This window comes from Acanthaster planci, linkage group LG03 (genome assembly GCF_054643075.1).
Source record: "Acanthaster planci isolate LZ-2023a linkage group LG03, COTS_SCS, whole genome shotgun sequence".
In the NCBI taxonomy this organism is placed as follows: Eukaryota; Metazoa; Echinodermata; class Asteroidea; order Valvatida; family Acanthasteridae; genus Acanthaster; species Acanthaster planci.
Window position 1 is genome coordinate 25,513,475 of NC_141779.1, and position 24,427 is coordinate 25,537,901.

At 38.0% G+C, this 24,427-nt stretch overlaps 1 protein-coding gene across 5 annotated transcripts; it reads left to right on the top strand.

Annotated features, from left to right (window-relative positions):
* Positions 1-161: 161 nt before the first annotated feature.
* LOC110981059 (circularly permutated Ras protein 1-like) lies at positions 162-23,402 on the top strand. 5 transcript variants are annotated; one of them, XM_022238243.2, is made up of 22 exons: positions 162-577; positions 2,773-2,796; positions 4,914-4,975; positions 5,791-5,832; positions 7,998-8,048; positions 8,240-8,377; positions 9,084-9,140; positions 9,623-9,774; positions 10,067-10,237; positions 10,634-10,774; positions 11,158-11,247; positions 11,371-11,522; positions 12,927-13,133; positions 14,992-15,076; positions 15,576-15,682; positions 16,075-16,202; positions 17,288-17,338; positions 17,539-17,709; positions 18,284-18,407; positions 19,205-19,295; positions 19,552-19,674; positions 20,029-23,402. In XM_022238243.2, exons 1-22 carry the CDS (start codon positions 498-500, stop codon positions 20,149-20,151), a joined length of 2,370 nt encoding a protein of 789 aa, XP_022093935.1. In that variant the 5' UTR covers positions 162-497; the 3' UTR covers positions 20,152-23,402. The 5 variants fall into 5 exon arrangements, with proteins under 5 accessions (XP_022093935.1, XP_022093934.1, XP_022093937.1 ...); XM_022238242.2 differs by having other exon boundaries at positions 163-577; positions 9,623-9,789; XM_022238245.2 differs by lacking the exon at positions 5,791-5,832 and having other exon boundaries at positions 163-577; positions 9,623-9,789.
* Positions 23,403-24,427: the final 1,025 nt, after the last annotated feature.

The following is a 24,427-nucleotide window of genomic DNA, read 5'->3' on the forward strand; positions in this document are numbered from 1 at the left end:
ACAAGAAAATTGTGTATGGAATGAAATTAGGTTCTATTTATAAAATAATCATCCAATAAGTCATTAAAATTACAATACTGATGCCTTGGGAAGAATTTATAGTGAGACCTATTTTGTTTATTGCCACTGCACCATCTATTTACCTGATTCGTTCTTTGGCTCACTCAGGTGTAGTGTAATTGAATGCGTAGTGCTGTGAGCACACCCCCGGCCCCAAAAAGGCCGAAAAGCCGAAGGGTTCACCTGTTCATAATCGTGATATATACATGTACAATGGACTATTTTTAGATTATTCTGATCACGTTGACATAAATCGCAAGTCACTTCCTCGTGTGTTTTCGGTTATTTTTGTTGTTTTTAAGTTACGTTTAGGAGAAATCAGACTTCAGTGAGTTGTAGACCGAATACGCGAATCTTGATTTCCAATTCGAAGTTGTCAGGTTGTTTGAATAGTTAAAACAGAGCACTTGTCAGTTGCGCTGAACATTAATTTAAACATGGAGTTTGCCTCCACTCATGTGTACAACTACGATGAATCAGATGAGGAAGAAATCACAGAAACTGATCTGGATCTCAGGTAGGTTTTGGCATTTTCTGGTTGTTTTTGTTTGGTTCGATTTTGTTTTTTTAAATAGATTTTTCAATACACTTAAATCCTGATAAACACGATCTGAAGATCATTTATCGTCATGCCTCCTAAATCTACACAGTCCTATTTCTATGCACTCACCTTTTAGTGAACATTTTGCAGACACGCATGCTATTGAACAGCCAGTGGTCACTTGTATCATTTGTTTGTGTTCAAAAGTTTGGCAAAAGACCCCGAAATGTTGGGAATTAATTCTGTTTAGTTTATGTGTAAAAAAATATGCGACCCTTTTTCAGTGAATTTTCCTTGCCACAAGTACTAGAGTTTGTGTGGCGAGTCCCCACCAAAAATTCAGAAGTCTTCATGTCATAACAGTTCACCCTCTATTGTCTAGTAATTTTAACGTGTCACGTGATGTCATTGAACTTTTTGACCCAGTGAAGTGCTTCAGGGGTGCAAATAGGACCCTTCACTTAGATTTGAAGTTTCAAAATGTTAATTGTTTGTTTATGTTGTCAAGTGAGTGAATATTAATAAAAATTAGTGATGGATCCATTTTTAGAGTTTGTTTCTCATTTTCCCAGAAGAGAGCTACATGTAGATTACGCGGGTTTACACTGGGTTGCTCATATTCATGAATAAAGGTACATGTAATCAGTGGTGGGATGGGATATGCACCAACCTGATTAACGTGGAAGGGCGCAGACATAAACCCAAGGGTGTCACGGTGGGTAGCGGTGTTCACTAACTTGTGATGGTGGATGAAAGATGTACAAATAACATGCCATACACACAGTGTCTGTGTGTAAAAGGCATTTGCTCAAGAACAAGCACGTGAACCAATGTGCGCGTACTGCATTCGTTTGACTTTGTATACATTTACCGGTAAAACTGCTGAGTGGAGTCAGGATGCAATGTCTTTTCATCTGGCCACCCAACATTCCCATGAGTGTAGTATGATTGTACTCACCACCAAACATTACAAATTCCACCACACCTTGTATGTTCCTGAAAGAAAAATCCATTTACATGTACATGTTTGGTGGGCAAATTTTAAATTGTTCAAGTTAAAATTATTTGTAAGTCTTTTCACCACAATGTGTTTGTAAACTTGCAGCCACATTATGGAACTCTTCCCACACAGTCATCCAACTACACTGTACATGTACATGTATGTTGCTCGATCTTACAAGAAATTTTAGTTTACTTCTCCTTTTCGAAACAATCTTCCACAGGAAGAACAAATAATAATCATGCCGCAGGATTGACTAATGGTGCAGTGATTGACCAATCACACATCACCTGACCATCATCATTCTTTCTTTCATTGCCAGCTATCAAGAACCGCTAAATGAACTTCTCAGTTTTTTACTTTAGGTACCGATAATGAAATTTTCATTGGAAGGATTTTGCTCCCAATCAATACAATTCATACATGTACATGTACAAGGTGAAGAGCAGCCTCAAGGAGGAATATCTACATGTACATGTGTATGTAAGAAATGGCCATTCATCCTTGTTCAAAAAAATAATGTATTCCGCCACCTGTGTTCAAGTCTTGTTTCAAAATGTTCTTGTTAATAGGTCAAAATACATTGGCCATTGGTAGATTTACCAAATGCAGGTCTTAATACACTTGTATACTCAGGCACAGACTATTTGCTGACTGGTACTAGAAGTATTTCACTCAATTTATGTGTTTCTTTTGCATGATTTGTAATTCATGCATTGAGATTTACAGAGAGTTGGTTATGTACTCAGATGTTTCCATTTACAAATGTACATGTGGGTCGTTTTATAAATTTGGGATACAATTTTTTTCTGTCCCTGTTACATCAGGCATTTGATGTTTATGTTTAGATCGCATCGTTTAATATTCAAGACCGAATAATTACTGCAGATTACCTGCCAAACAAATAAAAATAGTTTGAAATCAATTTCAGTGATACATCCCTTGTCAAACTGGTCAAATACATTTAGTATGTAGCGGTACATGTCAGAGGTAACATGGACGAAAAAGGTCACACTTTGGACCCCAGATGTATAGAATGACCCATGTACCGGGTACACCATAGCTTTGGAGGGGGCTTGTGAGTAGCATTCATCCTCTTATTGTCTTTTTATATATTTTTTGAAAGTATTATTTACATGTACTTTATTTCTTGGACATTTTTTTTCACAAGTTCCCACTACCAAGCCTTGCGCAGGTAAGATGTTTCTGAAATAACGTTCCAATATGTACATGTATGATGATATAACATGTACATGAACATTTTGCATTTCCTTTGTCAGCCACAAGTACCAGTTAAAGTCATGTACACATGTTTTTTCATTTTCTGCTTTGCATAATTTACTTTCTTGCTTGCAAAATGGTCAGTTTATTGTGTATACTACATGTACATGTATAGCCATAGCCAATCTCTGAAAGCATGTTTATTTTTGTTCTGATGTTCCCGATAACATTTATATGTGACTCAAGCACATCACAAATTCACTTTTTATTTCAAAGCATTTCAGCACAAAGTCTAGAGGATGTTTTAGGGTGATAAACACACAAGGCCAAAAAAAAAAGCAAAATTTTTTAAAATGCAAAAAAACAAGAGCAGATTGATTAGTTTTTTCAGTTTTTAAAAGCTTTGGTTGCATAGCTTGTAGGTACAGGGTACATGTAGATGTAAGTACTTGTACCAGGTATATATACATGTATGTTCAATACACACAGGTACCGTTACCAATATGGTGATTTTAGAGAAAATGTGTGTACTTCATGAACATGTTCACTTAAGAATTAAAAACAGTCTGCACAAAAATCAGTTATAAATGCATGTAAAGCATACCAACTGCTAGAAGTTACATGCCCTGCATATTGCATGCTTGTTAACACACTGAGTGCTGACTACCAGTATCTTGACTATGAGAGTATTCATACATGTACATGTAGATGTACCAGAATTTGCCGCTGTGAGCGTGCAGTACATGTACATGTATATTTACACTGAATAAGAAAAAAAGGCGCATTCATACATGTACTTAGTATGGCAAAACGAGTGCCCTGAAGTGCTCTATGTGCATGTGGATATGTATGCATTGTCAGCAATCAGTGTGTTTATTTGTTGCATAAATATTATTTGTGGCATTTTCATCATTTCCTGCTCGTCAGTTTTTTCTTATGAGATATTGTCAGTTATGCATGCACATTTTGGTGGATTCATTTTCACTTATACATGTATGTGTACATCTGGTAACATCCCACAATCATGCATGTTGAAGTACATGTACCGGGTACCAGTGAGAAAATCAAAATGGTCAGGTTCATTCCGATAACCTGCCTTTTTCTTTCTCCCTATACCAAAAACTGTCATAAGGTTCCAAACAATTTGAAATATTGACATATTACATGTACATCTACATGTATAAAACAGTCCCCAAGCCAAAATTCCCTGACATCTCTCCATTGCATGAAGGCTTGTTTTCATACTCTTCTGCGATATGGGTCATTCTATAAATCAGAGGTCCAATTTTTTTGTGCCCCTGTCAAATCTGACATATGATTTTGTAAGTTCAGAGCAATTCTCTAATTTCTATGAGTGATGAATTAATGCAAATTACCTGCCAAACAAGTACAAATACATGTAGTCTGAAATCAATGTCTGATATTTCCACGTCAAATTGAATAGGACAGGTGCACCAGGGACACAAAAATGTCACACTTTTGGACCCCTAATTTATAGAATGAGGGATATGAAAAGAGCAATGTATTATAAACAGTTGAGATTATTGCTTCATACATGTACATCAAATCCAATATACATGTATTTGTACATACATTTTACCGGTAATACAACTCTTCACCTGCCAATTAAGTGTATGTACATGTTCATGTACATGTATTTACTGGTACATGTAGTGCATGCAGGGTCAGGCAGTTTGCATATGGTTGTGAACATGTACCTGTACTTGCTAAGACCTCATTATTTCTATCATATCAGTAGCCCAAGAGACTGATGACTCCATGTACCGGTACATACACACATGTGCATGTGCATACATGTACATGTGTACGTACACATGTACAGGTACAGCATGTACCATCTATATATATACTAAAGCTTTGCTGAAACCAAGTTTGATTTTCATTGCCTTACAAGTATTTGTAGCATGCTGAATTATTTTGCCTTTGAGCATGTTGAGAAAGATTCTGTTAGGACACTTTTACTTTTACTTTAAAAACAGTTACATCTCATTAGTTGTGTGTGAACATGTACAGTATATATGTACAATTTGCTTGAAGGTCATTTACCTATGGCTTTTTTTCCCAATGCAGTGCCAAAGCAAGTGATGCTTACATGCCACTGCAGATAAGAGGTGGAGTTGGCCAGTCTGAAGGTAGGAGTACATTGAAGCGACTTGTGACTTGTCCTTATTTTCAACAAGCATATTAATATTCCTCAAATTGTTTCAGATATTGAATTGAATAAAGCAGAATTGTGGTACAGTCAAGTGGGTCAACTTTCATCATAACAAAGTTGCTGGAACCAGACAAAGGTTTTTGTCATTATAACCATTGTCCATGTTATAGAAGAATTGAAAAACAAAGAAAAAATGAGAATTCAAGAAATTGGGATTCTTCAAATCTGTTCTTGATATAAGTGTTTTATTATAATTATGCTCTTTGTAAGGAAAGTCAAATACATGTACATGTATATTCCACTGATTCCCAAATTAACGTGCTAAAATGAAAGAAAATAAAACTTCAGAAGAACAATATACCAGATTTTACCTTGAAATAAAAGCATTTGCTGAAATGTAAGGCATTCTGGCAAAACGAGAGAGACCCGGGCAATTGGCAGTGGAGAAAACAGAAAGTAAAACATCATAAAATACATGTACAGACCTTTAAAGTTTTGAGTTTTATATTATTGACGTTCAGAAAGTTCCCACTGGTTTTCTTCTGGAAAAAATTTCTTCTACAATTTTTATACGAAATCTGTAAAATATGTACATACATGTATACCGGTACATGTACATTGTATGTACGGTGAACATTATCAATGTTAAGTATGAAAATTAAAAGAATAAATCACATTCTTTGTAGCCTGTGCCTAGTTACCATGGTTACATCTGATTTGCCAGAATCCTTCACATATATTCATTTTGTAAATCATTGTCGGTTACACTTTATCCTGTGTATGCATATATAGCAACATATGACCACACCCCTTTATTCAAGCCTTCAAGAGATGGTATACCAAACTTCTCTTGTTATCCTTGTGATCTCATATAGCATAGTGTTCTTCCTAAAATGCTCCATTTTATGTTATCCTGGTTAATGATTATTCAAGCAATAAAAATTATACAAGCTTTGCATACTCGCTTGCCAGGTGTTTCGGCTGGAGAATCAATGTTTTCATTTACATACATGGACATGTACATGTGTTTTGCCTGTTCAGTACAGTACTTCATGATCTACATGTATGTACATGTATCATGTACCGGTACATGTACTTGTACTCATATGTACTGAAGTTCATGTACAGTAAACTCCGACTAAGTCGGCATCACGAAACTTGTCATATTGTCTACATGTAAGTCGGCCTTTTGAAAAAAGTCCCAATAATCCGTAATGCATTTCCATTGAAAATTTCATTTCTAAGTCGCCATTTATAAGTCGTCATTTCATATACTGGTAAGTCAGCATGATTTTCTCGGTCCCTTTTCTACAAAACCACAAAAATTCATTTGTATAACTTAAGTTGGCATTAAAAAATTGTGCTTCAGTATCAGTTTTCCTCCGCCACTGTTGCCAAGAAGTGTCAAGTGACAAGTCCCACATTGCTTGACTGATGTCTGTTTGTTAGCAGCACAGGCTGTGGTTGATCGGCTAGCATGAGTACATTAATACCTGTAACCCCTTCAGTGGTACACGCATACACTCTGTCCATTTTGGGGGATCGCCTTATTGAACGAACTTAACCAGTGCGTGTGCGGATGAGTGTTCGTTTTCTGTACCGTAACTGTATCACGTACATATACGTACATGTATTGCACTGTCGAGTCTTGATGTGATATGGAAGTGGCTTGCCATCCTTGTGTTGTCCTTAGGGGTACTTGTATGATCAATTACCGAATTTGCAGCATGAGGATAATAATTTTCTGGTATCGACCATGGAGGTAGAAAGAAACCAGGGTACATGTAAATCAAAGCCATTGAATTAGTGCAAGGAATTAATGTACAGTACATAGGCAATACATGTGTACATGTACATGTAAGTCAGCAAAATGACGAAATACATGTACAGCACAAGTCGACATTTACGTAAGTCGTCATAATTTCTTGAGTCCGGAGAGTGCCGACTTAGCCGGAGTTTACTGTACTAGTATTCTGGTACAACTGTCCCATAAGATACAATGTACATGTATGTGTACATCCCACTTGTAGTGTAAACATGCATTGGACATACTGTACATGTGTACAAATTGACAAATTACATGCATTGCGTGAAGCCAGTTAGAGCATGGCTCAGTGCAAAGTGTTGAGAATGCACATTAAAAAATATTGTGTAATTTGGAGGTACAATGTAGTTTAACTGTCAGTGTGCTGAATCTTTTTGTGTTTCCCGTTTCCATTTTGTTATGATTTGGCGTCACATGTAGTTAGAATTTAGAAAGTTATACATGTACCTGTCTGCTGCACATACTGGTAACTTTTGCTTCAAACTAAATCCTTAAAATGGTTAAATTTTCTTTGTTCTGATGACTACATGTAGACTGGATGCATGTGGGTAGTATAACTGCATAGAATCTGCCAAAATCCTATTCCTTGCACTGCCTGAATAGAAACATTCAGCACTAGGATGGATTGGCTGGTGGTCAAACTAAAGAGGGAATTTTTTTACTAAGTACTGAGCTTTATGATTGGAGTGCCACTCCACTTACAAGTGCTTGGCTTGTGTCATAGAATACACACGAGTAGTTTCTAGCATCTTGGCATAAGTACTGTACTAGGTGCTTGGCACCAATGGCTTTCATGTGTTACCCTAGCTTGTCTTTTTTCATTGGTGATGGACAGTTTTGTAAGGAGAACCATGACGTGTATGCTTGGCCATGTTGTCAGGAATTGGACAAAATCCAGTACACAAGCTCGTTGGATTAGACACAAACACTGACAGATCATTTGCATTACTAACTCGTGAATTTGACATGTTTGACTGAAGAATGGATCTGTGCAGATTCAAGGGATTTTTAAACAAGTTCTTAGGAAGGTTAAGACATGTCCTCACATACTGTAGCACAAAACAGAAGTGCTTGTTAAAGATGTTGAATATTACAAAAAGAGAGCAAAGCACAGAAACGTCTTTCTCCCACCATGTACACGTGAATAATTCTCCTGTTCCTTTTTCTTTTCCAGTGATTTATGACAATGCAGGTTTCCAACCCACCTCACGAAACCGACATGAAGGTAAATGAAATGTGTCATTTAAACAATGAATTTTTGTGTTCTGTGTGGGAAGTAGGAAACCTCGCAATACCGGTACCTTTAGTAATTCTGTCCATACCTACAGTGTACGCTTCATACGGTATCTTCCATTACCCTCTTTGGATTCACATTCTAACCCCTTTTCCCCCATGTTATTCTTTCACACCTTGCAGAAGCAATTTATGACAACAGAATGCCTGAGCTCCCACCCCCTAGAGTCAAAGCTAAAGCACAGAATAAAGATTCTGGTGACTATGCCTCAGCCTATGACACACCGCGGCAGGCTAATCCATACTACTATATCCATGGGGGTAAGAATGCCACCAACATTTTCATCTTCCCAAATGGTCTTGATTGGACCTTTACAACCACAATTGTCCAGTGCTGTGCTATTTATTCAAACAAGGTCAGTATAAAGCTAATTTCAGATCAGTATTCAGCATACAAGTAAAATACTGGTACATGGGAATAACACTATTGGAGAATTTTTACACAAGTACATTGTGTGAATGAGTTTGTTTCTGCATTCAGTTGGGGACCCTGAACAATAGAGGACAATAAGGTCCCCGATTGACAGAGGGTCCCCAATTGACAACTGTGTACAAAACATATGGGTGGTCCTGTAAAAAAGTTAAAGTACAAACAAAAGAGGAACAATAGGGGGTCCCCAGTTGCAGGCAAATACACACTTGGGTGAGTGTGGGACAGGATGGGCATTGGATGATAGTGACCAAAATTTGTTAGATTACTTTGTGAAAAAAGGAAGTAAAAATAGCATTCACTCAAACCATGAAATACTCCAAAATATAATCCCATCAAGGTTTCTGATGTTTTAGCAGAACAGCTTTGGTCTGATGTCTTTATGTATACTTGTGGCACCTTGTTTATCCCAAAGATGAAGTCATCTAGGCTTGAGGTACACTTATTTATTTGGAACAGCGAACTGTCTTACTGATTGAAAAGAAAGGCTTGAATTGAAAACTTACCACCTGGATGTATTTTTGGCTTTGTCTGTAGAGGGTGCCCCTCAGGAGCCACCTCCATTACCACCAATGAGGAAACCAGTGAAAAAAGGTAACCAAGCAAGCTTTTGCATATATGTTTCATCCAGACAGGAATTTACCATGTTTATTAGAACATAATTGCTGGCAGATAGAGAAGTACTGTTTAACAAATTCCAAAATTTTAACTGCTGCACTCAAACAGTTTGATGAATAGGAACATCATCTTGACTCCAGATCACAGCAAAACTACTGTTTCCCTTGAATAATGCATGTTAATTTCAAAGGCAAAGTTCATGAAACGTTCATTTATCATGAAACAGTGGAATAATGATTTGTGACTGGTTCATTCTTGCTACGAAAGCAAGCACAAATTCTTGAAAGCAATGTTTGTTCTTGGCAGTAGTTGGAACACATTTCAACTCCATTGTAGCAAATTTTGCTACATCAGATTTTCTTTACTTTTACTTTCATGAATTGGACTTTACATGAAACACAGTTGTTTTACAATTTCCGTTGGTAATGTCTTTTCTTTTTTTGTCTCTACAAACCCAGAACCCAGTAAGAAACATCGACGGGCAGACACCAATGTGATTGCTGTGAAGTTTGATACTTTGGTCAGCTCTAGCCACCAACATGCAGGGAGTCCAATCTTCTGCTGTAACTGTGACGCAGCCTTCTCCAGTGTTAGCCAAACTAACACAGAGGTCAGTGGGTCACAGGTGGGTCAAAAGTCAGAGGGAAAGAGACAATTTTTAGTCAGAATTCCTTATCAGGAATTACACCAGGCTTCTTTGAGAAATTACATGTACTCAGTGTGTGGATCTTGCCAAGTAAAAGGAAACTTTAATATCCCTACGCCATCTGGCATTTTTCTCAGTGCACGGTAGGTGACCCTAACGTAATGCAACAGATATTAAAGGCCAATGTAGTAGACCAGGTCACACTCCTTGATATGCACACTTAAGCAAATCATAACTATCTCACAACATATTTCAGATGTGGAAGTGTGAGTTCTGTGACAGAGAGAATCCAGTGACTGCCACCATGCAGAATTTTCCCCAGGAGAATGACTTGACCTTCACCATTCAGCCAGGCTCAGGAGGAGGTGATGACACAGCTGTTATCTTCATGGTTGATATCTCTGGCAGTATGTCAGTAACCACAGCAGTAAGTAGCATTGGTTTTCTTCATTTTACACTCTTTTTGTTTGAAGGATCGTCTGTTTTCAATTCTGTTTTATTTGTAAGGCTCACATGCCTTTAAGTATTGAGCTATCATTTTTACACATGTACATGTTTAGAATATAACACAACTCTCTGAGATTTCAAAACACCTGTCAAAATAGATTTTTTATCACATGTAATAATTTCTGCAGTGTTGTATTGAAGTTCATCACAAGTCCCTACGAATCCCTACAAGTCCCTGTAAGTCCATCAAAGTCAATCAATCTTAAGCCAATTCACAAGCTTTTCAAAGGAGCGGTGACAAAAGCATTTTTTTGTCGTTGTTCCCCCCGTTACTCATGACTGACTTTGTCATACATTTATTTCTGGACACCTGTAGGTTCCAGGAGGTACCTTCAAGGACCAGAGGTTGAACGATGAAGGGACAGCTCTCTCTGCTTACAGAGAGCAACTGGCTGAACAGGAAGATCGATATACTGCAGGACCCAAGAGAGAATACTCCTACATCTCAAGATTACAGGTACGGTTGGAGCTCAGAAATGGAAAAGGTTTTCAGCTAATAGAAATGCATTGAGTTTGACATAGTGTATATAAAATTGCTCATTCTGCCTGTACAGTTGAAACAGGCATGCTGTTTTTATGAATAATTTCAACTTGTGTGTCTCTTCAGAAATGCATGTAGCATACATTAGTGTCTTTAATTAATTCTATTGCAGTGTAGCACGATGCGTGAGGAAGTATGCATTACTTAGTGTGTGCATTGCTCTGATAAAATTGTAAGATTCATTTCTTAATGGGGGTGTGCATGTATTCGCATATCATTTTCCTGAGTGCTTTATTTTAGGGAAAAGATTTTATTGCACGCAGTATTTTCAAGAAATCATTTCTGTTGTGTCTTGAAAGGCCATGCAGTCAGCTATTGATCAGCAACTTTCCAAAATGGAGAGAACACTTGGAAATAAGCGAGTAGGAATTGTGGCATTTAACGACAGTGTAAGTATCACATAATTTTTCATTGATCAGTAGGCCTATAGTTTCCACTGAATGTTTCAGCAAAGGTGTGCATAAGGCAAGAGTTTTCTCAGTCTGGATTTTACCTATTCCTGTCCTTGTTAGGTGACTGTGATTGGTGATGGAAGTCAAGACCCTGTGCCTCTGGAGGGCGCTGGTTTGACAGATGAACAAAGTATCATCAGCTTGGGCAAGATATTCCCCCTACCAGCGCCCATCAGTGAGGTCAGAAGATGCCTTTCAGACAAGGTCTTCAGGTACATGTAGTTGAAGCAAGAAATCTTTGAACTTTTGAAAAGTGTTCTCTTTATCTCTTCGTAAGTATAGCCCTACATCCAAGGTATTTTTGTAGGGTCTTTTTCAAATCATTCAAAATCCAGAATGCATCATTATGTGTATAGAGTTGGCCGAGGCTTCCCTGGTTTTGCGTCAGGGGGACTATTTCCATTATATTTCTCCATAAAGAACTCTTCACTCTCCAAGGAAGGTTGGGAATACTGTGTTAAAACAGTTGGTGCTTTCAGTCACCCCCTCCCCTGGCAGATATGGCACTGAATTGGATGACTAGATCAGACATTGGTAGTAGCTGGCTGCAATGGTGCTGAATCCTGTCAAATAAGTCTGTCAAACCAAGGTTATATTAGGCCTGTTGCAACTTCAGATGGCCGCTAAGGCCAAAAAAATTATTCTGCTTCCGATTACCTGTCTCTCAAAAATAAATAGGTTTGGTAGGTCAGAAACTTTTTTTGGAGGGGGGGTCAAATGTTTTGTGCTGATTGAATGACATGAATGAGAATGCAAGCTTCTAGAAATTGCCTCAAAAAGTGATAAAAACTTGGCTTAATCTATGTAAACATTTCTAGTCAGCAATTCTTAAGAATTATGAACAATTTACACCAATATGCACGACATTAGTCAGGTAATTACAACAGCAAAGTGGCCAACAATGTCCAAGTATCGCATGGTAAGCATCCATGATGCATCCAGATGGGCGGGCAATAAACCTTGAGCTGCAGCAGGAAATTCTGTGGAAGCACGCTTGCTTCAAGTACCGGTACAAGCAAAACAACCTCAAATTTAACTCATGAACATACAAAATACATACACAGACAACAAGGCAAGCTCTGTAAATTAACTTGCAGAAATCCTCTTGCAGCATCAATGTCTTTTGACATGTTGCCGTAGGGTTGTGTATGTGTGCGGCACCATTGGTATAGACTGGTTGCCACACTTCGGCATGGGGGAACCAGGAGAACATTGCTTGAATGCATTGAGCTTTGCACACGAGTTTTCATCATTGTTACAGCGAAACATGAAGGGAATGGAGGTTTCTGTTCAAAAGTTGCAAATGCAAGCAGGGAAACATAAATAAAAATGTTTAATATGAAAAAAGGTACGTTCAGAGGTGATTTGTAAAGACAGAAAAAAGATAAGATTTATTTTTATATATTTTTGGAATTTTTTTTTTGAAATTTATTTTTAAGTTGCCGATAAAAATTCAAGGGTTGCGCCGAAAAATTAGGGTCAGTCAGGAAATGGGAAGCAGAAGTGGGTTTTTTTGCCTAAGATGTGATCATTGTGAAACAGTTTTGAACTTGTAATTTTGATTAATGTGACCTTTTATCCCACCTCTTCCCCCACCCTTTCCTGCTTATTAATAGCCTGACGGAGGGAGGACAAACAGCTCTTGGACCTGCTCTCATGTTGTCTGTTGCTATGGCATCACAGAAGCCCGGGTCAAAGGTCATAGTATGCACAGATGGCTTGGCGAATGTTGGGCTTGGAAAGCTAGATGTGACTGATGATGAACACTATGATAAAGCATCTGAATTCTATGAGTATGTTGGACATTATGCAAGGGACAGTGGGTAAGATTTGCTTTCTTTCCTTTGGCACAAGTTGTACAAGTAAATTGGTCTTCCCTTAGTTTGATTTACAGCCCATTAGGAATTCATATCCATGGGATTTTCTCACAGGGATGTGATTTCTCCGTTTTTTTCCGGAATTCCGGTTTTGGGGCCTCAAAAGTCAACCCTCGTGAATCACATTAATTAGTTGAGAAAATCGGGGGTACAATATGCTAATATTTGTCTTCGCATGCATGCCAAAATGAACGGAAGAATAAACTCACTTGTTTATTCTTTCTTTTCAAGGATCAGACATGTCAGACCTGGTACGCCTGTGTTATATTTACAATACACTCTGTACTTGTATACAATGTACTGTACAACGTACTTATGTATTCCTCACACATCCTCGTACCTGAGAATGCGGTTTTACAAAACTGGTATTTCGCGTGCATGATATGTGAGTAAAATGTGAAACCTGGCGCTCGTATTGAGCCCAGCTGCGTTGTACGTACGCACACTGCTGTGTAAACCGTACGCACATGATTTGACTACACACATAATGGCAACACACGCATGAGACACGTTCTCGGTGTTGGTGCGCTCGTCAGCAGGAGTAGTACGGTTCACATTGTCGTATGCGTACATCCACGTTGCATTCTGGACTTGATACGTATACCGCTCTATGTAGTCTAGTTCCTGTAGACGTTAAATGCGGTATCAGTAACGTAATTCACTTGCTTAAGGATCAAGCTAACATTATTTTGTGCGGCCTCGTGTACGTGTGCACGTTCATAGTATCGTACCATGCGCGTGTGTACAGTTGTACACGTGCAAACATGTACAGTACAACATCAGAGCCAACATGTCGCTCTCCAAGTTCAACAGGAAAATTCTCTCAAAAGGAGACTTGTCAGCAAGAAAGCTAGATAAACATGTCACCAATAAATTTTAATGGAATTGGTTGGAAGAGTATGTCATGGTGGACGGCCTGAAAGTGCAGTTAAGCCGGTGTTTTGTCAAAGCCTCAATCGCAGGAAAAGTTCTCTGTGGAGTATTATTTATTTTATGTCCTGTTTTGTTTTTGTGGAACTTATGTGCAAAACCAACTCAGAAAAGTTCACATTTTTCTCAAGAGTGGACTGAGATCCTTAAATAAAATGAAATTAGAAATATTAATGTTTGATTTGTCCACAGTTGCTAGAATTATAGTACAAAGTTAACTTCATAAGGGGTAGTAATGTCAAAATATTTTTGCTTAAAACATGCCCCAGAGAGGCTTAGAATGCACCACAGAGCATCTAGACTTCAAAATTTTCCAGGGCCCACTTAACCCCACGCCATAATGGCTTCACGCTTCGCACTCGCAGTTTCAGTTTTTTTCACAGCCCTCCAATCACATCCCTGTCCTCAGCACATTTCCTACTTCAGACATCTCTAATCCCTTTATGTTGGACCTTGATATTATTAAAGACTTATAAGTTGTGCCATCTTTGAAAAACATGCACACCTTAGTAATTCCCTATGATGAAATACTTGAACGCCTGGAGAATGTGAACAGGTGGTTCTTTATACATGTACATGTAGGGAAAAGTAGAAGTGACCATGCATCATGTAAGGAAAAGTACATCATTCGCTTTTGTTGTAAGTTTACAAAATTGATCCATGGGGGGTTGTAGAACTGTTTCAGTATTGATATATGTTTTTTAAAGAGGAATTGCACCTCCGAGTAGCAAGTCACTCATGATAATGTTTTATTAACCCAGGAGGCTGCTCTTTTTGTCTCACAGTCTGTTCTCTCTGAGAGAAGTCCAAATGACTCACTGGTTTGTTGTCAGGATTGCCTCCTAAACTCCATGTGTAATTGTCTTGTCTTTAGGACTTGTGTCTCTGTCTTGACAATGGAGGGGGAGGATTGCCGTGTGATTGAGCTGGGCAATGTTGCCGATAAAACTGGTGGACAAGTAAGCTTTAGAATTAGATCAAATCTATGTATATGAAATATTGAGCATTTCAGTAAGATTACAGAAGAATTTAGATACGGTGGTGAGGCTTCTTCTTGGTGGTGAGGCCAGAATGCATGACATATCATTGCCATTATTATTATTTGTTTGCCCATCACAACTGAACCCTGTGTTGGAATGATTCAGTGGACACAAACACCTGGCACTGTTCCATCTACTTTGTAGTACCAGGGCACAGAATCATTGTGTCAGAGTCAAACTTGAGAACCAGTCATGCAGGATTATAATGGATGACCTTATAACAGCTGAAAATGTGTATTAAGTCCTAGAAACAAAGATTCCTTAAGAAACAGAAATATTCTTAGTTACGGGATTTTCATAGCAGCTGTCAACCGTTTTTTTTGGTTTTTTTGCTTTTTTCATGGGTGAGTTTTTCATTATCCTGTCATCTTCCAGAGTGTGATCATTTCTCCAACCTGTTTTGCTCTTATTCATCCAGGTGAATGTAGTTGATCCCATGAAACTGAACGAGGAGTTTGCCAACATCTTAGATGATCCTATCCTAGCAACCAATGTCTCAGCTAAACTGGTGTTGCATAAGGGATTGTAAGTTCTCATAAAACTTTTTGAAGTCACATTTTATTCTCTTGGTTGAAGTTAGGCTGTCGAATTGCCTTGACAGTTTCTAGATGTAGCAAATATATGATGAAGCATACTTTTTAAGAGAATCGACAATCAAATTTAAGTTGTTACCACAACTTTTAATATCTCCTGTGACCTTTTACCTAAATTAATCCTGGGTATATTTTGGATAAAAATTTCACCATCTCAATTCATGAAAATCTTATTTTGAATGTTTTTAAAGCAAGCATGTAGCATTGAATGGGGAGTTGTTAAAGCTGTGTTAAACATTTGTATCAAAAGAACTTTTTCTCTGCTGATTTCTGCCCTCTTCCATCGCCAAAAATCTTATGAAATATTTGTGTATTCCTGACAAGGTACTTTCGTGATGATGAGAATATGGCCGGTGAGCATGCCAGTCAAGCTACTCGGAACATTGGCATCGTGACCAAAGACTCTGAGACCACCTTTGAATTTGGTGTCCGTACTAAGCCTGTACGAGAAGGTAAGCAAAGGAATCTCTCATGGTCTCTGCAGATACTACTGAGGGCGCTGTACAGCCAAGAAACAAAGGGCATAAGGATAGTGCTTACAAATACAGTTGGGGCAAAAAGTTTACATACACTTGACAGTAAAAAGGGAGGGGGGTAAATTTTTCACTGTTTGAAATAATTTTGACAACTCTTTTTATTGGGTCAGACAAATTGTATCTCAACTTAATGATTATATTGTGTATTTCACTTGAAAATACTCAGAGACATTTATTATAGTTCAAAATATTAATATATCTGAAAAACCATTTTGGGAAAAATTTTAATCTATCCCCTTATTGTGCTTCAAAACATTTCAGAAAACAGTCCACTGCAACTGTGAGATGTGACCAGAAAGTGGCACTCAATATTAGGGTTGGAGTATATAAAATTTTGATTTCTTTGTAAATAGAAATATGAATCATATCTATGCCTCAGGGTGTTTTTATTTGAGGCATACACCACGTACATTAAGTAGAAACCCATCTTGTCTGTCCTCATGAAAAGAAAAGTTGGTAGGAATGAGTGAAGTTGTGAACTTTAAGGAAAATTGTTGTTGTAGTACCAGGTGTACCAATATGTAAGCTTTTTGCCCCGACTGTAGTTGGTTCCTATGCATTGTTTACCCTTGTTTTGCTGTAGAGAGATGATTCAATTCAATAGATTGAAACTTCAGTTGGAATTTGTAAGTTGCCAGCAATGTTGTAGTCACTCTCTGAATTTTTTCTCACTAACAATGAGAATAATGACAGAAAGAAAATAAATTTGGATTTTTGGGTATTTTTTTTTTACTTTTTTAATTTTAACAGAAGTACTCAAAAAGTAGTTGGCAAGTACTTTCCAAAATGTTTGTCTTAGCTTTACTAGATTCTAAATGTCCGAACTCTTCAATTTCTTTGGTCTGTTCTGAGTATTTTTCAGCTTTGTCCTTAGCAGAACACCGTAACTACTGGCAGTAAACTAAACCCAGAGTGTACTTGATTACAAGCCTAGTGTGAGTGCTGTGATTGTGTAAACCTGTTTACCTATTGTGTTTACTGTTTGTGCTCTCTTGCTACAGTTATCTATGACAACTTTGGTGGCTTGACTATAACACACAAAGATGATGAAGGTATTGTATTGCATCAGTCCCCTTGGTGATTCGATTTGATTTGATTTGATTTGATTTGATTTGATTTGATTTGATCTGATCTGATCTGATCTGATCTGATCTGATCTGATCTGATCTGATCTGATCTGATTTGATCTGATCTGATCTGATCCAGTTAGGGGTGGATCCATTCATATTGTCTTTCTCTCTTCTGATGACAGTGAAAGAAGAGCCCGTTTATGACTCAATAAATCCCAAGAGTATGATAGAAGGAATGGAAAGACTGCCATTCCAGTTACAGATATATTTTACAGGACGAGACGGTGCACAAAATCTACGAGTCATCACCATGGATCGACCAATCACCAAAGACCGCCATTTTGCTGAACAGAGTAAGTTGAGTATTAATTTGTGGTGTGGCATCAGTTTCCATGGTAATCCTACAGATTCATTTTGTGAACAAACTTGGCTGAAGTGTGCTCTCCATACCTTAGGTTCTCCTAGCTGGGAAGACAAATCGTTGGTATCTTATTGTTTGTTACCTAGTTCATAGTTGTCAAAACATTCTTGTTAAAACTTAACAGGCATGAGGATTTGAATTTCCACTGTCCCAGTATTTTGGCTCCACAAATTGTCTGACATTTGCATTAATACTTGTATGAACGAGGTTGAAAAATTTAATTCCTCAGACCATGTTAATCAGTTTTTTTAGAACAGTTGTGGGTCCTAATTGAAATTGGATAAAATACCAATCTTTGACATAAATTTAGAATGCCTCATTTGAGTGATGATAGTAACTCGCTGGTTTCTTGCTGTACTTTAACTTGTCCAAAAATAACTCCAAAATTTCAAATACTTCTACTGTGTTGTTTATGGCACTCAAGCAATTAGAAATTGTATTTGATTGACAAATTCAAAGTATAACTGATGTGTCCTATGTTGTCTTGTTTGTATCACCTTGACTAGATGCCAATGTTGCTGTTCTGGGTGCTCATGCTGCTCAGTCAGCAGCTAAGCTAGCCGTGGAGGGTCTGTATGGAGAGGCTCGTATTAATGCTCTAGTAACCCAGAAGCTTGTGGAGAGACATGCGTGAGTAAATCATTTATGTATGTGTGCCTGTCTCTACTTGGAGAATGCTACACAGATCCTCTGGATAGAGACAGGCGTCTTATCACAATATGATAAGAAATGGCACTGGTAATGTAATGGCTTGGGTTCCCGAAGGGGATTTCTAGACTGGGGGTGCAGGGGGCATGCTCAGGAAAACTTTAAAAAGATAATCAAATTCTGCAATCTGGTGCGTATGAAATGCTCCAAAACACGAGGGGTTTGTCCCCCTAAACTCCGCGTATACCCTTGAGAAAAGTCATCAACAGATAGAATGACAAATGACTTAGAAGAGATGTGAACCCACAACCACCAGTATTGCATAGCAGCCTTCTACTGAGTGAGGCATCTCATCCTAATGGACTCAAACCTCTCCAGTACTATACCTGCAGTCAATTTACTGAGTTCATGGATTGGCTGTTTACAGTCTTCCAGATTGTTGGGATCATTACTCAAGAGAGTATTGACCAAAAAGCATATCTATTACCTACACTTCTTAACTGTGCTTTAGTAGTCTAGGTAAATTGTGTACTTATGTGAATATAATCTAAAGACACTGCTCCAGCATCCAGAAATAGAAGTTAGAACAGCAACGATACCACACTCGCATACATGTTATGCACATGCATTCAATGCCTCTTCAACCAGGACACGTAGCATATTGTGACTTGCCTCTCAAGTTGAATGGGTACAATAGATGTATGATTATATTGCTGCTGTAGTAATGGTATTTCCTTGTTTTAGTTTATCTTAATGATGTCGATTTCATAATCTTTCAGACAACATCAAGGTGATGAAGGAGAAGATGTGTACCAGTCCTTTGTAGCCACCTTGGCTCCAATCCAGTCAGAACTCTACAGAGCCCACACAGTAAGACCAAGATCTTGCAGTTTTCTTAACACTGTACATGTATCTTCTAGTTGAGCTATTGTTTTTGAGAAACAGCTGAAAGATTTTTTTTTTTCAAAATTGTTTTTTAGTTCACAGTGTATGTTTCACTATACAGACCAGGTTTAAAGTCTCTGTTTTGTGGCAGGTTTCACTAAAGGAATTTTTGTTCTTTTTTGTAATCTGTAAGTGGAATTATGTTGTTTGCTTAATGCCCAATCAATTCCATTTTGTTTAGTCTGCTCGCCGTCAGCCCGGGGCCAGACCAGGTGCAGGCTTTGAAGATGAGGAAGATGAACCGGCAGAATACACATTCTTTATTGGAAACCAGAAATCAGCCAAACGGGGACTGTCAAAGAAGGTAAACTTAATCTTGATGTCAGCAATAATAGGAACACATTCAAGAAGACTCCACTCTGTGAAAGCACCCTCTAAATAACAAAGAAGAAAGTTGGGTTAACACTACTGGGGACAAGTTGAATTGGGACTATGTAGTGATTTTACCTGGTACCCATGATATGTTTTGTGCATAGATTACCAGGGATTAGATTATCAGTTGTGTACAAATGGTAGCTGATTATGGTTTTTCTTTTTCTCAGCATTTTAAAAATAATTAAAACTAAACAAAACCTGTTGAATTGGTGCCTCATTATGTATGTCATCAGTTTGCTGAATCCCAACAAGTTAATTTTGTTTCTTCTTTCTTATTGTTCAGGCCAAAAAGAGAAGACAGAAGATCACAGATAAGCAAGCGAATCTCTTCTATAAGATGAAAAATGCAACAAGCAACATGTTCCAGAAACACAAAGGGCAGATGAAAATGGGAAACATCAACTAAACCAAGACTCATTGAACATTCAGTACTCTAAGTTCTTTCCCTAAGCAAAGCCTGTGAGATCCAAGACTCATTGAACATTCAGTACTCTAAGTTCGGTCCCTAAGCAAAGCCTGTGAGATCCAAGACTCATTGAACATTCAGTACTCTAAGTTCGGTCCCTGAGCAAAGCCTGTGAGATCCAAGACCCATTGAACATTCAGTACTCTAAGTTCGGTCCCTGAGCAAAGCCTGTGAGATCCAAGACTCATTGAACATTCAGTACTCTAAGTTCGGTCCCTGAGCAAAGCCTGTGAGATCCAAGACTCATTGAACATTCAGTACTCCAAGTTCGGTCCCTAAGCAAAGCCTGTGAGATCCAAGACCCATTGAACATTCAGTACTCTAAGTTCGGTTCCTGAGCAAAGCCTGTGAGATCCAAGACTCATTGAACATTCAGTACTCTAAGTTCTTTCCCTAAGCAAAGCCTGTGAGATCCAAGACTCATTGAACATTCAGTACTCTAAGTTCTTTCCCTAAGCAAAGCCTGTGAGATCCAAGACTCATTGAACATTCAGTACTCTAAGTTCTTTCCCTAAGCAAAGCCTGTGAGATCCAAGACTCATTGAACATTCAGTACTCTTAAGTTCTTTCCCTAAGCAAAGCCTGTGAGATCCAAGACTCGTTGAATGTTTAGTACTCTGTTCTTTCCCTAAGCAAAGCCTGTGAGATCCAAGACTCGTTGAATGTTCAGTACTCTAAGTTCTTTCCCTAAGCAAAGCCTGTGAGATCCAAGACCCATTGAACATTCAGTACTCTAAGTTCGGTCCCTAAGCAAAGCCTGTGAGATCCAAGACTTGTTGAATGTTCAGTACACCAAGCTCTTTCCCTAAGCAAAGCCTGTGAGATCAGTACTTCTATATTTCTTGTTCTGCAGTCGTCCTTGTAAATGACAAAGTGCAGTGTTTCAAGAGGAACAACGCAGTTATGTGACAGTAAATATGAGGCCAAGTCAGTCAGGCATTCAACTATTGTGTCATAATAAAAAATACTTCACAAAAATGCAGACTTCTATTTCAAAGACACAAGAACATGCACCGAAACAAACAAAGCAAAGCCTTATTTACACCAAATTTCATAAGTATTCCAAGCAAGCTGTTTCAAAAGGAAGTAGGAACATGTGTATTCTGATTATGTGAGGGGGACTTGATTTCATGGCAGTCATATCATAAGAGGCTCTCTGTCAAAGTCAGTGAAATTGTCTGGTTATGACAGTTCAGAATCACATCAATGCTATTCAAGTTGTTTTAAGCATGACAGTTTTAATTGTGTTCATAAAAATACGTCATAGTGCAAGGGGTGCTATATGATCCATTTTGCTGTTTGTTTTTCCACTTAAATTTAGTTTATGATGTAGCACCATCCCTGTCAGGGAACGCTTTAAAAGTGTGATGGGTTTCTTTCAGTAACAAAGTTTGGTGTTAGATTGCTTTTGAATTCTTTTAAGTATGAATCCATGGCATTGCTATTCGAAATTTTCTTCCCAGAGAGGTTTGTTTTTTGTGCAAGATCACATCCTTTCTCTGTTTTTTTTTAATTAGCAGTAACATTTAGATTTTCATTCCTATATTGATTCATGTGCCCTATTGCCACAGTGGTGCCTTCAGCAACTCACCAGTTTTCCGATATTATATCATTAAATGAAAATGATCATTTTTACCTTCTTTTGTTTTTGCATATTTATAGAAACCAATGTTTTAAATTAAGACGTAAATTTATATATTAACCAATTAATTGTAGTATTTGTATATATTTTGGAGCAATATAATCCAATATGAAGTACCCAATCCAATGCGGGCTGTAAAGTTTCAATTACGTGAAGAATGCGAGGGTTTATAAGCATTCTTGAGATGACTATTTTCAAACTAACCCACTTTTATGAATGGAAAGTAAAAGAAATGTATTACTAGTCAGATTTTGAAACGAAAACATTTTTATAGTACTGCATTAATCCTCCACAGCGTATTATAGGTTTCAGTACTTTGAGTATTCCCAGTTGGTATTCTTACAAATAACGTAGATTTATTGTGAATTTGTTCTGCAGCTGTCTTGTCTGTTAGCAATGGTTGATGCATTCCAAAAACTGATTCTATAATTTTATGATAACGTGGTGGAATAACGTTTTATCATTTTCTGATTGATTCCGTGTACATGTACCTTAATTGTTTAACATCCAAACTAACTGGTCCTTTTCGGTTTTCTAAACAATATCAGGCATAGGTGCTTTTTGAGTAGTTTCCGGGAGATCTTAAGTTTCCCATGCAAATCCTTTGCAGAAAACCAATTCAAGCATCACTACCCACATGTACACTGCACTCCCAAATTTGGGAGTTGACTTCAAACATCAATGCTGGCTGTGAATCCTTGTCATAGAACCTAGCATAGATAGAACTGTTTGGACTGCATGGTCTATGTTGGAGTATTCAATATTTGTATTCTTTTTCGAGTGAAACAAGAAATATTTTTACTTTATGTGGTAGATCTTGTATTTATTTCAATTCATTTTATGCTCTCCCCCTTTCATCTCCTTATTTCAAACTACTTCTGTGACACAAACAAAGCAAAATCTATTTCTGAAATCTAGCCACATCGTTCTGGTTGTACGTATTTATGTTATTAACCATAATCCAATTTCTTTTCCGTTATCAAGTTTCGCTCTTATTTTGAAGCTTAAGTTTTGGCCCCATAAAGGCTATAGTATGCCACTTTACATATAAATTTGTATATTTTGTTGTAAATTATCGGAACACGTAATCATTGACTGAAGGTGTATTCTTACAAACCTAAATAAAAAACTTTATAAAGTTTTCTCTGGACAGAAGTATTATGCTATAAATGGAAAACTCTTTAAATGACATATTATTTGGAATTCATGTCTCGGTGTCATCGTCCTGTACTTTGTGGATTACATTTAATTCGTTTCTATGTACATTTCATGATAACCATGTAAAATGTATTTGAAATATAACCTTTCGTTTCAAGTGACCAAGTTGAAGCAGATTTGCCTCTGATAGTTCCCATGATCCGTTTTGAATTTTAGGCGTCCATTTTCGTTTTCAGATTTGACACTTTACTATTTGTTTTAATTGGTCGTTAGTTTAGCGGTCGCCTGACGAGGCGTTGGTTGAATGTGATTTTTTGTTTTCATTCCTGCGCTGTATTTAAATAAATGGAAATAAAAGAACGATGCAAGATTTTGTTTTAATGTCACATTATCAGTTTTGTTTTCATTTCAAATTATTTTTAACGATTTACATTTATATGTCATAGCCTTGCTTATGAAATAAATGTTAACAGTGGATACTGGGAGATAACGCATCTAAATCAACACTGACTGTATAATCACAATATTCCCATATCTCGGCATTTCCGAGGGGCCAAAACAGGGCTCATAGTTCATGGCTGGACTGTACTGATCTCCACACAGGCCGCATATCAGCCTGTTCCATGCAGGCGGACATCAGTTTACACTTTTTGTGCACATCGTGTTTATTATCTTATTCCATTAATAAAAACTCAAAAGGGGAAATCCTCAATCCATCAAGTCCTTTAGTATTTTGTTTTGCTTAAAACATGGAGGGGACATCGACATTGTGTCCCCCTGTACCAAATTCATGGGGGGACGTGTTCCGTCGTCCCCCCCCCCCTTCGAAGGCTTCCCGTGCATCTCTGGCATTTAGGAAGTCCAAGTATTCTTGTGACTATAGGCTACAGTAACAGTGTCACTTCAGTACAGGAAAAGTGGGTATTAGGTCTACGCAGGCTGCCGCCATAAGCATTTAGATTCTCGAACTGGCAGCTTCACACAATTACACCATGTACATACGGCCGGTTTAGTGGTTCCCGGTTCACTGGTTCCCGGTTCACTAAACCCGCTATGTTTTTGTGTAAAGCTGTCAGTTCGAGCTCTCCACGCTTACGGCGGCAGCGTGCAAGGAGCGAATAGAGAGGAAACTTTAAATCAATGAGTTTGTTTCCTCCGTCAGCTTGGTGTGTATATGGTGCCTGGTTTTGTCGTTCAGCTATATTGCTTCACCTCTTGAGAACAGGTCACGGCATTGCCTAACAGTATCAGCTAGGAATCTTTCGAAGCTGTCCCATGTTGCAGTCTTGAAGCCGATTAGATGGTGAATAAGAGATAACACTACAGATACGGTCCATTTGTCCATTTTCTGCACTCATCTTGCTGGTATTTTCTTTAGAGCTCTGCCATGTGACCTCGAAGTAGCCTGTTTCATCT

Bases quoted from the DNA above. Each gene is read 5' to 3' on its own strand.
- LOC110981059 (XM_022238242.2), top strand. From the start codon at position 498: ATGGAGTTTGCCTCCACTCATGTGTACAACTACGATGAATCAGATGAG. The intron at 15,077-15,575 runs GTAAGCTTTAGA...TTATTCATCCAG, and splicing joins CCGATAAAACTGGTGGACAA to GTGAATGTAGTTGATCCCAT. The intron at 17,339-17,538 runs GTATTGTATTGC...TTCTGATGACAG, and splicing joins AACACACAAAGATGATGAAG to TGAAAGAAGAGCCCGTTTAT.